Source organism: Gastrolobium bilobum, unplaced genomic scaffold, assembly GCF_033153095.1.
Source record: "Gastrolobium bilobum isolate Gb01-03AN ecotype WA unplaced genomic scaffold, APGP_CSIRO_Gbil_v1 utg20100, whole genome shotgun sequence".
Taxonomy (NCBI): domain Eukaryota; kingdom Viridiplantae; phylum Streptophyta; class Magnoliopsida; order Fabales; family Fabaceae; genus Gastrolobium; species Gastrolobium bilobum.
Window position 1 is genome coordinate 25978 of NW_026896287.1, and position 14899 is coordinate 40876.

General features: G+C 39.8%; 1 protein-coding gene across 1 annotated transcript; it reads left to right on the plus strand.

Moving 5' to 3' along the window:
• Positions 1–2092: 2092 nt before the first annotated feature.
• Positions 2093–4175, plus strand: LOC133298637 (uncharacterized). The gene is made up of 2 exons (XM_061497968.1): positions 2093–2784; positions 2870–4175. The coding sequence occupies exons 1-2, from the start codon at positions 2093–2095 to the stop codon at positions 4173–4175; spliced, it is 1998 nt and encodes a 665-aa protein (XP_061353952.1).
• Positions 4176–14899: the final 10724 nt, after the last annotated feature.

Here is a 14899-nt window from a genome sequence, read left to right on the forward strand (position 1 = left end):
TCTCCATCATGAGTTATGCCACTGGTCTCCATCTCGTCTCCCTCAGAACCCGTCGAACCCGGGCTCTGATACCACTGTTGGGAAAACTCGGTTCTCTCAAGCTCGGCTAAGCAGCCTTTGTGTGGAAGTCAATCAACAAGATCCTGATCTCGGATCTCGGCAATACCTCGGCCTGAACTTCACCAGGTCGAGCAGCGCAGCGGAAAAATCAAAATGTAAACAGGAGAGAGAGAAGAAGAACACAACCAGATTTAACGTGGGAAAACCTTCTCCAATGAAGAAGTAAAAACCCACGGGACCTAGTCCAAATCAAAAATCCACTATGAAAATAATGGTTACAAAGAATCAAATACACTAATGTGGTGGTTAACTCAACCTCTCCAACAATGGTGATAATCAAACTACCCTAGAGATGTTTCACTCAAACTCTCTCTAGAGATCTCTCAAATGCAAAGTATAAAGCCTTGCTCAAACAATCAAATAATTCTCTCAAATTTGTTCTCTCAAATCTGACCTAGCCTCCACCCACAACTAATGAGTATATATAGAGGAGGTGGAAATTAGGGTTAGGGTTTTTAGGAAACCCCTCAAATGAGCTTGGGCTTAGCATTGAAGGAGGAAGCCCAACAACTCCATGCTAACTAATATTTAACAAAGATGTTACCAATAGTGAGATAAGAATTTTGGTAAGTCGAAAAATGGAAGTAGAGGTAGAGAGAGGAAAACCACCGGAAGAAACCATTGTACCAGTTGATACCAACGGAGGGCTTACTCCACGGCTGGCTGTGGAAGGGGTGCAAGTGCAGGCTCCAGAAAAGATAACAAATCACGAAAAAAGGAAATTTATATCCTACAAAGATAAACTGCTCCATCTTAATGGAGATGGCTATGTTTTCGAAGGAGAGGAGGAAGATTGGATGGCAACACAGAGAAGAAAGGAAGAAGAGGAAGATATGGAGGAGGACATAGGGGAGGAAGAAAACAACCTGCTATGCCCACCTATAAAATCTCCAAGAGTCAACACAAGGAAGACTGTAGGCAATGAAGGAAGGCCTTAATCATTAAACTGCTGGGTAGGAGAATAAGCTCCAGGTTTCTAATAGCTAGGCTCCAACGACTTTGGGGGCTAACAGGAACCTTCGAAGCTATTCATCTGGATAACGGCTACATTGTGCTACGGTTCTCAGATGATAGGGACTACATCCACATTCTACAAGATGGTCCTTGGGTGGTAGCAGACCATTATCTGGTAGTCCAACATTGGAGACCTTTGTTCAACCCTTATGAAGACAATGTAAAGAAACTTGCCATCTGGATACGCATCCCTGGGCTCCCTATTGAACTATACTCCACGCAACATCTATGGAAGATTGGTAACATATTTGGAAGGACTCTCAAGGTGGATAAGAATTCTATTAGGACCGCAGAAGAGGGTGAGGGAGAGGTCACGGAGAAAGCTCGTTTTTCTAGGATTTGTGGGGAAGTTAACTTGAATAAGAGCCTTGTAAAGAACCTTGGGATACACCACCCCAAAAGTTAGCTCAAAGGGTGGGAGTGCCCAAAGCCTTATAAACTCCACATTAATTGCACATACAACCAATGTGGGACTATATATCTCAACACGCCCCCTCACACGAGAGCCCATTGGGCTTGAAGAGTGGACAATGCAACAGGCCCAGCCTACCTGTGCTAAGAAAACTCCACAAGAGAAAGTGGAGGGCGGCGAGGCTCTGATACCATGTAAAGAACCTTGGGATACACCACCTCAAAAGCTAGCTCAAAGGGTGGGAGTGCCCAAGGCCTTAAAAGCTTCACATTAATCGCACATACAACCAATGTGGGACTATATATCTCAACAAGCCTGCTATCCCACTTCCAGATAGGTAATCGAACTATCCAGGTTGGATATGAGGGTCTTCACCTCATATGTTTCTCCTGTGGGAAATACGGGCATAGGAAGGACCAATGTGGCTTTGCGGGGAAACCTAGCACTACAGTAAGCCCCTCGAGAAACCAGGAAAATTTGGTACAACTCTCAGCCCCTGCAGATGAGAGCAAGAACGCGACTGAAGCCGAAGCTTTCAGGAACTAGATGGTCGTGCAGAAGTATGCCAAGGGTAGACAGCTGAAGGCGGTGCCGGTGGAGGAGAAACAAGGGACGAGAAAAGTGGTGACGGTGGAAGGCAAACCGGAGGTGATCAGGCATAATCCAGCAGACAAAAGGAACGTGCGACCAGGAAATCTGGGGAAACAGGTGGTCAGTCTAGGGGGCAGTAAAAACAACACTAAGAAAGCAGAGGTTGCAGAGGCTCCAGAAGATAAACAAGGCAACAAAAGGTTGGTGCAGATGGAGGTAAGTGATAGCAGTGGCAGGCAGGTAGGTTTTAAGGAAACAAGCATCGAGAGTGAGAAATATATTCGCTCTTTTGTGGGGCACGAGGTGATTAAGAAGTCAACGGAGGGGTTAAGAGGATTGAAAGGCCTAGGACCAAGAGCTGTGGGCCCCAACTCCATGCAGAAGTTTAAAAATAGTAGTAAAAAGAAACTGCTACGAGGAAAGCAAGTGACAAAAAACCATTTTATTATTCTTGAAGCAACTCCTTCCAAGGCACTTGGGGAAACAATGGGAGCTGCTACTAGCCAGGCACATAGCGCTCAGCTTAAAGAGCCTTACAACAGTGGAAATGACAAGGACAATTCCATGAAAGTATTGGCAATGTTGAAATCTGGTCTTGTCTACCTAGAGGATCAAATTCTGGAAAAGAGCCTAGAATCTCTAGGGGGGTCAGAATCCATTCCTAGGGGTTTACCCGTTGTTCCTTGTCCTCCTTTTTGAAGTCTTTATGAATTACTGTAGCTGGAATTGTAGGGGTGCTGGTAAAAAAGGATTTAGTCCCCTAATCTTTGATATGAAATCTAGATATAAGATTAGTGTTTTGGATCTTTGTGAAACCAAAGTTAATAGCCAGATAGGAAACTCTATTATCAGGAAGTTGAGCTTTAATAAGTTTTTCATGCAACAAACAGTGGGGTTTAATGGAGGCATCTGGGTTCTTTGGGATGACTCTGAATTATCCTTAGAAATTATTAGTCACCGACACCAATTCGTCCATACCAGAATTATGCATAATAATTCGCGGAAAGTGGAATTTGTTACCTTTATTTATGCAAGCCGGAGAAGATGTGAAAAGAGTAGCTTATGGGGTAACTTAAGGGATCTGGCAGAAACTTGTGAGGATGCCTGGATGGTTATTGGTGACTTTAACGCCATGGTTGATAATTCTGAGAAGGTTGGAGGTAGTGACTTTTGCTGGGGTAGTGCCCAGGATTTCCAGAACTGCCTCATGGATTGCAACCTAAATGATCTTGGATTTAAAGGCCCGATGTTCACTTGGAAACGGGACAGATTGCTTCAGAGGCTCGACAGAGCCTGCAGCAATGAAAGATGGAACTTGGAGTGGCCTCAACGAAATATCTCTCATCTTCCCTTTTATGGCTTTGACCACAGACCTGTGTTAGTGATGGAGGAACGACCTTGGACCCAAGCTCATGAACCTAAGCCTTTTAAGTTCCTTGCAGAATGGCTAACAACTGAAGGGTTCGGGGAGATGGTGCAAGAGTGCTGGGGCAACAATGCAGATTGGCTGGATGCCAGCAGTCTATTTCAACGAGAAGCTCTCGAATGGCATGAATCAGTTTTCAAAGCTACTCAAAGGAAGAAGAACCGCTTACATGCTCGATTAAGAGGTATAGACCACTGTCTGAGCCATCAGCACAGTAGCAGCCTTGAGAATCTACAAAGAGATTTATGGAAGGAATTGGAAGTGATCCTTATTAGAGAGGAAATAACGTGGTTCCAAAGATCTCGTTGTGACTGGTTCCAATTTGGAGACAAAAATACTGAGTATTTCCATTCCATAACCGTCTCTAGGAGAAGGAGGAATAGAATTATTACCATTATGGATGAGGATGGGAGGTGGATCGCAGATTCTCAGGACTTGATTAATCATGCCACAGAGATTTTCAGGAACCTATATGCTGCAGAAGAAGAAAGCATGGATCCTTTCTCTATTACCAGTCTGTTTCCATCCATTTTTTACAATGGATTCCTGGAGCTGGGTGTTTGTCCGTCGCAGGAAAAAGTAAGAGGGCAGTGTTTAGCATTGGTAGTCTAAAGGCCCCTGGCCCTGTCGAATTACATGCGATGTTTTACCAGAATCAATGGAGTATTATAGTGTAACATCCCACGTAATTAGGAAAAATATATAAAATACGATAAGGCATGAGAATGCAAGTGAGAGAATCTGAATTACATATAATATACGTTGGTTTTCGAATTATATGGTTATTAGTATAGGATTAATATTGAGCTAGGGAAGTTACTTGAAGTATAATAATAGGTGAGGATTTATTTTGGGCTTGTGGAATTTTAGTTAAGAGTTATAGAAATCATGTAATAATAATTTATAAGAGGATTAAAAATATTTATTAGATATGGAAATTTATAATTTATGGGCCAGGACTTGGGTTAGTAATATTAATGAATGTGCAAGTTTGTAACCCAAATTCCTACGTGGTCGATGGCCCAAAGGCCTTAAGAAAAGGATTGAGGTGGCCCAAACTATAAACTATCCATTTTATTATCATAAAGAAATTTGAATGCAAGCTTCTTATTGGTCCATTCCTCATGCATGTAATTCTATTGGCTGATATTTATCCTCTCACTCAAACTAATAATCTCTAGGGCGCTCATGAGAAGTGATTAGGCTGATGCCTTATTCTGAATCCTAATACAACTTCACTCCATTTCTTTCCTCGCGCATGACCCTGGGTAACAAGTCAGAAAGCTGGTCACCCATCCCAGAATTTCTCCAAGTCAAGTACGCTTAACTGTGGAGTTCTTCCGATCCGGGCTACCGAAAAGTAGATGCATCTTGTTAGTATAGGTAGTACCAATTAATTCTTATAAGTCATTCCTAACTGTACCGTCCCATACCAGCGCAGTCTCTGGAATCCCTCTCTTTCGAGTGTTGATTCGATTCATTCATGAACCCCCAAGTTGCAAGATTTGGCATGAGCCGCTCATTGTCCGTGCCCTTTCGCACCGGCGATCACTCCCTGCCTTTGCCAGCTATTGGGATGTTACATGTAGGGCCTTCTATATGCAAATTGGTGCGGGATATCTTTGAAGACCCCACTAAAATTAAGGATATAAACCAAACACTGTTGTGTTTGATTCCTAAAGTGGACAATCCAATGAGCATGAAACAATTCCGTCTTATCAGCCTGTGCAATGTCTCTTATAAGATAGTTTCAAAACTTATTGCTAGCCGGCTGAGGAGATTTATGCCCAAGCTTATTGGCCCTAACCCGTGTAGTTTCTTTCAAGGCCGCAATAGTTCTGATAACATCGTGATCGCTCAAGAGATCATGCATTCCATGGCCAGGAAGAAAGGTACGAAGGGGTGGATGGCTATTAAAATAGATATAGAAAAGGCCTACGATAGGATAGATTGGAGGTTTGTCCATGACATACTCCTAGATGCTGGAATTCCTCACAATCTGATTAAGATTATAGATCAATGTGTGACTACCACTTCAATGGATCTCCTTTGGAATGGAAAGCCAACAAACTCGTTCAGGCCTTCTCGTGGTATTAGGCACGGAGATCCGATCTCGCCCTACCTCTTCGTGCTGTGTATGGAAAGTTATCACATCTTATACAAACAGCGGTCCAAGTTAAGGCCTAGAAACCCATCGTCCTTCGTAAGGATGGTCCTCCCATCTCGCACTTGCTCTTTTCAAATGATATTATTTTATTTGCTTAAGCTTCCTTAGACTAGGCAAGGCTCGTGAATCAGGTTCTGAAGTCTTTCTGTCAAGCATCTGGACAGCGAGTCAGCCATGACAAAACAAAGGTGTTCTTTTCAAAGAATGTGAACTACATCAGAAGCCACGATATCAGCAGTTGTATAGGCTTTAATATAACAGGGGACCTTGGGAAGTATCTAGGGATCCCTCTACATAGCAAAAGATTCACAAGAAGCTCCTTCAACCACATCATGCAGAGTGTCCACTCACAGCTGAATACCTGGAACCAAAAATCCCTCTCCTTGGCCGGTAGAGTGACGCTAGCGAAGGCTGTTTTGAATGATCTACCAATGTATTCCATGCAAACGTCTGTGCTGCCCCTGATCATCTGTGATGACATCCAAAAGTGTATTAGGAATTTTGTTTGGGGTTCAAGCAATGATCAAAGGAAAACTCACCTAGTCAACTGGGAAACCGTTTGTAGAGTACAGAAAGAGGGCAGTTTGGGTTTGAAAGACCTGCGTTCTTTCAACAACGCCATGATTATGAAAGTGGGTCATGGTATCATCACAAACAAAGATAGCCTATAGGCTAGGGTTCTTAGAAATAAATATAGAATGAGGCCTGATCTCATCCCTTCAATCAACAGAACTGCTAGCAGCTCCAACCTGAAGAGGGGAATTTCGAAGCTCTGGAGTAAGGTGGAACAAGGTTCTAGGATTCTTTTAGGTGACGGGCGGTCCTCTAAATTCTGGACATATAATTGGTTACCCTATGGAAATCTTACTAATTACACTGTCTCCCAAGTGCCAGATGCCATGCTCGATGAGAAGGTAGCTTTTTACGTGGATGAATTCGGTAATTGGAACTGGAATTTATTTCACCAGTTTATTACTGACGAAGGCAAGAACTATATTGCTGGAGTAGTGCCACCAGATCCACATGGGGGAGAAGACAAAGTCATATGGAAACATTCCAATGATGGCAGATTTACCATTAAAACTGCCTACCACAATTTGACTACAGACGAAGGCCAAGTGAATACAGTTGAGTGGAACTTGGCGTGGAGATGGAACGGACCACATAGAATAAAAGCATTCCTTTGGCTCCTCTTGGGAAACAAAATTCTTACTAATAATACGAGATGCTTGAGGCATATGTGTAGTTCTCCCTTCTGTCCTAGATGCAGTTTGCAGGTGGAAGACTGCTCACATCTCCTGAGACATTGCACTTGGGCTAGGGACGTATGGCTACACCTTCTGCACATTAATGATCGAACAGACTTCTTCCAAGGAAGCATAATGGAGTGAACCATAAGGAACCTAAGAGATCGAAGAAAGGGTATGTTCCAAATGGAGTGGAAGCTAATTTTTGGAGTTGCTTGTTGGCATATCTGGAAGGAAAGAAATAACCTAGTCTTCAACGGTAAATTAGAAAATCCCCAGCGGGTGAGTATGAGGATCATCCATTTTGCTCGCAATGCTAACCTAGCTCACTACACGCTGGCAAATGCGGGTCTAAGGGCGAACCGGAGGGAAGAAGCCTTTATCAAGTGGAACTATCCAGATCCAGGTTGGGTGAAGGTAAACACGGATGGGGCTAGTAGTAACATTGGGAGGAAATCACGATGTGGTGGTGTCATAAGGAACAGCCAGGGGGGCTGGCTAATGGGATTCAACAAAAATACTGGGTTCAATAATTCTTTCATGGCTGAATTGTGGGGTATCTTCCTGGGATTGAAGTTGGCTTGGGAGAAACAGTATAAGCATGTTTGGCTTGAATCGGATTCCACCTCTGCACTCGAAGTCATTGAAAAAGGTTGTGCTGTGCATCTTCCTTATGCGAATCTGGTTTCCAAGGTTCATGAGCTTTGAAACAGAAACTGGGTCATTAGATTTTCCCACACTCACAGAGAAGCAAATGGAGTTGCAGACTGGCTTGCTTCGAATATAACAGCAGTGGACTGGAGTGTCCACTTTTTTGACAATCCTCCTCAGGGTTGTAGATTTCTGTTAGATAATGATAGGAGAGGGGCCTTGTACCCCAGACTGATTAGTAGCTAGTTTTTTTTTCTCTTGTATTTTCCTTGTTGCATCAAAAAAAAAAAATATTCAACAAAGATTTCAAACACACAGGTAATGGCTCACTCTATTCATACAAGAAGACCTTGACGCTGTTAGAATCAACATTGTTACTACTATTATTGTTGCTTCCATGCATAACAGTAAAGGCAGAATCTGTTGCTATCAACGCATGGCCAAAACAAAGAAACTTCACGTGGTCACCACCACATGAAGCCACCCTTTTGTCACCTGCATTCACCATCGCCACCACAACAAACACCTCTCCGTTGCAATTGCAAGCGGAGAGGTATTTGTTGTGGTGGTTGTTATAATAACCCTGATTTGTAATATGTTTAATGGTATGATATTAACTATTTAATCATATATAATCCAAATTAATGAGTAAATACCCTTTTTAGTCCTCAGCAAATTTCACAAAGCCCGTTTTAGTCCCTAGCAAATAAAAAGGTCCATCGAGCTCCCTAAGAAATTCAAAATGGACCCATTTAGTTGAAATTGAAGTCCCTAACAAATTCAAAAAAAAACCCATATTAGTCCTCAAAAGGACTAAAATGGGTCCATTTTGAATTTCTTAGGGACCACGATGGGCCTTATTATTTGCTAGGGACTAAAACGGGCTTCGTGAAATTTGCTGAGGACCAAAAAGGGTATTTACTCCAAATTAATTAAATGAGAGGCTTAATACAAAGGATTGGATTAAATATTAATGAAGCGCCTTGTCAATCAAATAAGTGGGAATAGTTAGTTCAATCAATGTAGATTGGTAATTGTGATTGAAGATTTAATCGTGTTTAATTAGATTAATTAAGTTAGAGGCTTAATATAAAGGTTAGATTAAATATTAATTCTTCACATTGTAGATAAAATAAGTAAGAAGGCTTAGTTTAATCACTGTGAGCCTAAGTGCGTGTTTTGGGATAAAAATGGATGTAGGCAAAATTAGCCTGAATGTAAAAGTAAAGTTAGAAATATGATGGTAAGAATATTTTAGACCAATAGGTAAAGTTTGAAAGAGAATGGAAGTAACTAGATAGACAAGTTTATACCCAGTGAAGTGATACAACTCATTTAAACTCCTTTCCTTCCTAATTTTCTCTCATTTCCTCGACACTTTCTCTCTTCTGCGTCTTCTTCCTTTCGACAGATAGCAAGAATCCATCATTGAAAAGCTTGATTTCCAACTTCTCGATTTCTCAACCAAATCACTTGATTCTTGAATCAAAGTTGCTTAGTATCTTCATACAAACATAACCCCTATTTCAAATATCCTTGAAAGTGTGTCTGTAGAGAGAAAAATGGAAGGGAAAGTGGTGACCTATTGTTGATTGGGTGTCTTGAAGTGGTCCATTGCTTGAAGAAAGGCTTGGAATCTCTTCCTCGGGTGATTCTAGGTGAATTGATGTTTAGAAATCCCACTTTCATTGAGTTGTATGAAGATTTCTTTTCTAGATTTTTCTATGAAAATGGGTCTTTGAATGAGGTAGTTGGAGATTGATTGAGGCTTAGGTCAAGTTGGAAAAAGTGTTTAGATGATTTTAATGGTGAAAATATATTTGGAAGATCATTTTACCCATCTTTATCAAATTTCAAAAATTAGGCCTAGATAGTGTGAATTCTTGCATTTCAAGTAATGTGACTTGGATTGTTGGTATTGATTATGTTCATGGGGCTCCTAGGTTGGAGGCAAATGGCTATCTTGATTGATCAAGAATTGGAGGAGCCAATGGAGCTTGATATTGGCACTTGAGATATTTCAAGTGAATGTGAGTTCATGACCATATGAATGGTGTGTGGGTTCCCTTGTGTTGTTGATTGTGAATATATGTTGATATTCACATAGTTGCAATTGATGGTGTGTTGATGTTGATTGCAATTAAATCTTGTCAAGTAGGTGATTATTTGGGAAGTTATTGGTTATTGCTTAGAGAGCAAGCTAGGGTTGTGGAACTTTGGTGCTTGGACCAGTCATTGGGTAGGAAGCGTTACAAGGTAAGCTTTCAGACCTTGCGATTTATCCCTTTGTTGTTCCACCAAGTCTCGAGTGAATTGTGGTTTTGTGGTATATGTAAATTGCATGAATTGTGAGATATAACATGTTGTGTATATTGCTTAGTGTGCAACACGAGACAATTGCTTCTTTGTGTGAGGCATAAGACGGTTGTTTCATTATGCATGGTATGTTGCAAGACGGTTGCTTCCTTGCGTAATGCATACGTTGTAGATCTCTAGCCAGTAGATTCATTATTGCACACATTGCATTGTTATATATTTATATGCTTTATTGTCAAAATGTCATGCTTTTATGCCAAGTAAACTTTGGGGTGGAGAAATCCTCTAAGGACCCTTAGTTTACTGAGATATATATGTATATCTCGTCCCTTGTTGTGGGAACTCCCTTTTCAGGTATAGATGTTGAAGGAGCCTCTGGTGGCAAGTGGCCATACTTGAGCTAGATTGTCATATGTTGATCGCCTATCATTTTGGATTGCATGTCATCTAGGATTGTTAGATGGATATGCCATTTATACCGTCAGATGTATATGTGTATTTTAAGGCCATATTATGTATATTTTGGGGACTTAGTCCATGATCATTGTAGTAACATCTGTCATGTTGTATGTGGGCAATGGCTTTGATCATGTCTTTTGTAGCCAAGTCCCATGGTTATGTATTAAAGACATTTGGACATTGTGTAATATTGTACTTATTATATATATGATGGAAGGGCATAGATGCCTATTTTGATAACATGTGAACCTTAAAATGGTAAGGATTATATATTGTAGTAGTTATACAATGTCAATTAGGTGAAAGAAGACATTTGGGTTAAGAATCAATATAGATATAAGGATACCCTATCTTGTGGTATATTTTTCATATCCTATATGATAGATTTGGATCCTTTGGTCTCTTGGAAGTTATAGATCTTTTTCTTAGCTTTCCAACGAGACCAAGATTGCGTCAGTCGAATTAGTATAACTCAAGTTATTGGTGAAATATTAAAGTAGAGTGTAATCTCCAGACTCGTGGCGCTGTTGGCGCCGATTTGGCCCTGACAACACCGTAAGACAATGAAAAATCCATATTCTGGCGCTATCAGCGCCGGACCCTGTGAAATTATGTAACATCCCGCATAATTAGGAACTTGTATAAATTGAAATTAAGAATGTGAAACATGATTTAACGTTCGAATTTAATTTGTGTAGACTGGGATTAATTTAAGTAGGAAAATTATTTTGTGTTTATCATAGGCGAGCATTTGTGAATACTTTAAAAGATTCATGGCACTAGTACAAAGGGGTAGAATCATTATTAATTATAACTTAGGTAGGAATTCTAATTACTACCTAGTGGGAACATGAGTTAATAATTAATATATATACATATTTTATGTGACAAGTGAACCTTACATGAAGTAATAAGTATTCGGAAAATAGTTAAAGTGCAACATGTCATGAAATTCTAGATAACATTTAGTCAATTACATGAAATAATGTGGCTTAGTTATTAGGGTCCAACTAGCCCAAGAGGGCGATGGCCCAAGTCTCAGAAAAATTATGTCCAGCTCTATATTCATTAAGTCTCATCACCAATTACTCAAGTAAAATCTTCCTGCATACTTAATCTTTATTGGTCAAAGAGAAACCCATGACAACCTTTATCCAAATTTTTATCTCGTGTCATACGCATGGTGTGGAGTAAAGAATTCAGACTACTTGTAATAGTATCCCAAGCAAACCACCCCTTTCACCCAATAGATAGAGAGAGATCTCCTTGCATGAGATCTTATTGGCCCAAGGGCGGCCACTTCACCCAGCGCCCAATGAGGGCAAAGGCTGCATTATCATTATTTGGTTCCTTTCTCTTTGCTTGCATTATTGAATCAGAATTTTGGGTTCACACATCACTCCTCTATGCGCTGATTGAAGGAGTAAAACACTGCCTTCTCTTTCCTATTCCCTTTGAACGTAACTCAGTCCATGTTGTCCTCTTGACCGTGAGACACAACAACACAAGAGCCATTTCTCTCATTCCTCATTCTTCTATTCGCTGACTTGAAGCCAGCCTCATCAGCCTTGTGCGATATTGGTGGAACTTCAAGGCTGCACTCCTATCATTTTTTATTTCTAGACCAAACTCAGCCTCCTTCCCCCTCAAAACCGCAAGCTGCTTGGAGGAGGAACACCTAGAATAACTCTGCATCATCCTCCATTCACCCTTCGGTTCACTCACGGTTAACAAGGAGGACATTGCATTTTGGTAATTTCTCTTACATTGATTCTGTTCCATAAACTGTTCTAGGAGTGGTACATGTTAATCCCAATCAGAATTTTTGTGAACTAGGATTTAGCCACTTAAAATTGTTTGGCTGCCCTGTTATTAGAAAGATAATTACACAACACTGCATGTTTTAAATTTTGTCTGGACAACCTTGAAATTATTCTGTAAGTAGAAGTTGATGTTTAAGGAACTTGGGAACCTAATCCCTTAATATGATTGAAACCGGTCCTTGGGTAATAAAGGCTGATTAAACGTTACTGATGTTAAAATTGTAGGTATATCTTGTGTAAGACCTTGTCCCTGCCTGTATACGCCCTATAGGAAATGCAATGGAAATAAACAAATCTTATGCACTTGAATTCTGGTCAAAGAATAGACTAAAATTCTGTTTTGGGATATAATAACTTGAATTGGATAATGGCTTGCTGGAAATTCTATCTTAGAAATGATAACGTGAATTGGTTGGTGAACTCTTGGAAAATTTCAAGTATTAGCAATTAGGGAACTAGATTAAGGAATTTTATCTTGATTGTATTGATAATTTTGTAGACAACATGTAAAGGTCTAATAAAGTACCCTTGAGCTTGAGGAAAAAGGGTCATGTTAGTAAATAAACTTTATGCACCTAGTTACTAGCCTAAAACCAAATCTGCATGTGTAGGTCCTTGGAAGTTTTGTCACTTGTTAACGAATGTTAGGATAAAACGTAGGCAGTAACATAATAAGTAATTGGAAGCATTATATCTGGTTGACACCAAACTGTCTATGTACCATAGCAGGGGTAGACAGCTTGAATTAGGCCACTTAATGACTCCTAAACCATATAGGCAATTGAGGTACATGATAAATTAGTAGCCTCTAGGAGATGGTCATAAAACCAGGGTACATGCATAAGGAATTTGAAGTTCGATACTAATTAACAATGGAGGAAAAATTAAAGCAATCAAGTAAGGAATTAATTTAGTATTTGAAGCTTGGCATTTCAGTTAGAACTTTAGGAATTGGCAGCGTGGAAATTACATTTGTTGTATAGGAAATAATAAAACGAAATTCTGTTTGGTAATTGATTTAATTAGGTGCAAAGACTTCTAAACCTCGGGGAACTCTATGTGATGTATATGGTGTCATGAAATAAATTCTGATTGGATATATATATCTATTTGATTAGGTGCGCAAGATCCTAGCTCATTGGATTGTTTGATTGATATTTGACTGTCGGAATAATGCTTGGACTCACAAGGTATGTGTTAGGCGGTATTACCTGATGTGACTATTGACTAGTGTATGAATTGTGAATTGTTGCTCACATGTGCCTTATGATTATTCTGCCATAAATGATGAAATTATTCTGCCTATGGAAATGTTATGATTATGGAAATTCTGTTATGAAAAGAAAGAATGGCTTGGCAGTGTGGCATCCAATGTACATGAAGTATATGTTATGAAATGATGATATATGCATGCATCGTACATCATATCGCACTTGTCTTTCTGTTTGTGTATGACAGCATAGCATGGCATGCATGTACCATAGTCATGTTAGTCTTGAGTCTTAGAATAGTTATATATATATGACCATGTGATTGAGCACGCATCATATAGGCATCCCTTGATATCGGGGTATGGGACACTTGGCTTCAGTCCGCTTAGGTACAGTTGGAGCCCTTCTGAGGAGCCACCCAGGGTACTCCACTGTTCTGTTAGTGATACGTGCACAGTAGTGCTATGAACGTACACTTCTGGCGTTATATACGCAATATGATATTATGTTAGTGATACGTGCACCGTAGTGCTATGAACGTACACTTCTGGCGTTATATACGCAATATGATATATGATGAAAAGGATATATGATGAAAAGGTTATATGATGAAAAGGATTTCATGTTTGAAGCGACTATTTATAATTTTGTGCCTAGTTTAATACTGTTGCATTATTGGTTTTGTTGCCACACTACTGCGATTTTCTCACCCCTTTGGGGCTGCTATTTTTACAAAATGGCAGGAGGACGTAAAAGCTTTTGAGGACTTGGATATTTGCTGTTGGCTTATACTGTTTAGGCATGCTGCTATTGATGTGATATTTTATGGATGATTGTATGAAATTGAGAGCTTTTATTACTGTGAACTATGATTTTATTATTGCATTACGATTTTATGACCAACAAGTATTTTGGAAACAGATGTTGAAACGTTTGCGAAAAGAATTTTGACATGATATCTAAATGCTGAGTTTTGAAAAGTCTTTGCGAGCACTTTGTAAGTTGTCGTACTGGGGCTACGGACCTCCTATTTTCTTATAATTTATATGCACGCGTAGTCCCAGGTGTCTAGTTTCATTATATATAAACCTTGCAAAGAAATTCTGAAAGCTCGATTTATTATGAATTTACCAGCCAGGATGTTGTGATATTTTCACTGGTTTATCTCTTACTTTGCGAGTTACATTTTGAGGGGCAAACGAACTCCAAATCACTATTATTTTATACGAACGTGAAGCCCCAGATGTTTAGTTTCCAGATTACAAAGAATATTTTTTTGAATCGTTGAACTGGATTTTGTACGAATTTTTAAAGACAGCAAGGTCTATCAGGAAATTTATATTTTTAGTAAGTTTAAGAAATTTTGCGTACTCTGATTTTTGCAATTAACCAGATCCCCTCTTTAGTTTTAATTGGCAACGTAAAAGCAAAAAAATTTCAGTCTCTAAAATACAAATAAAGA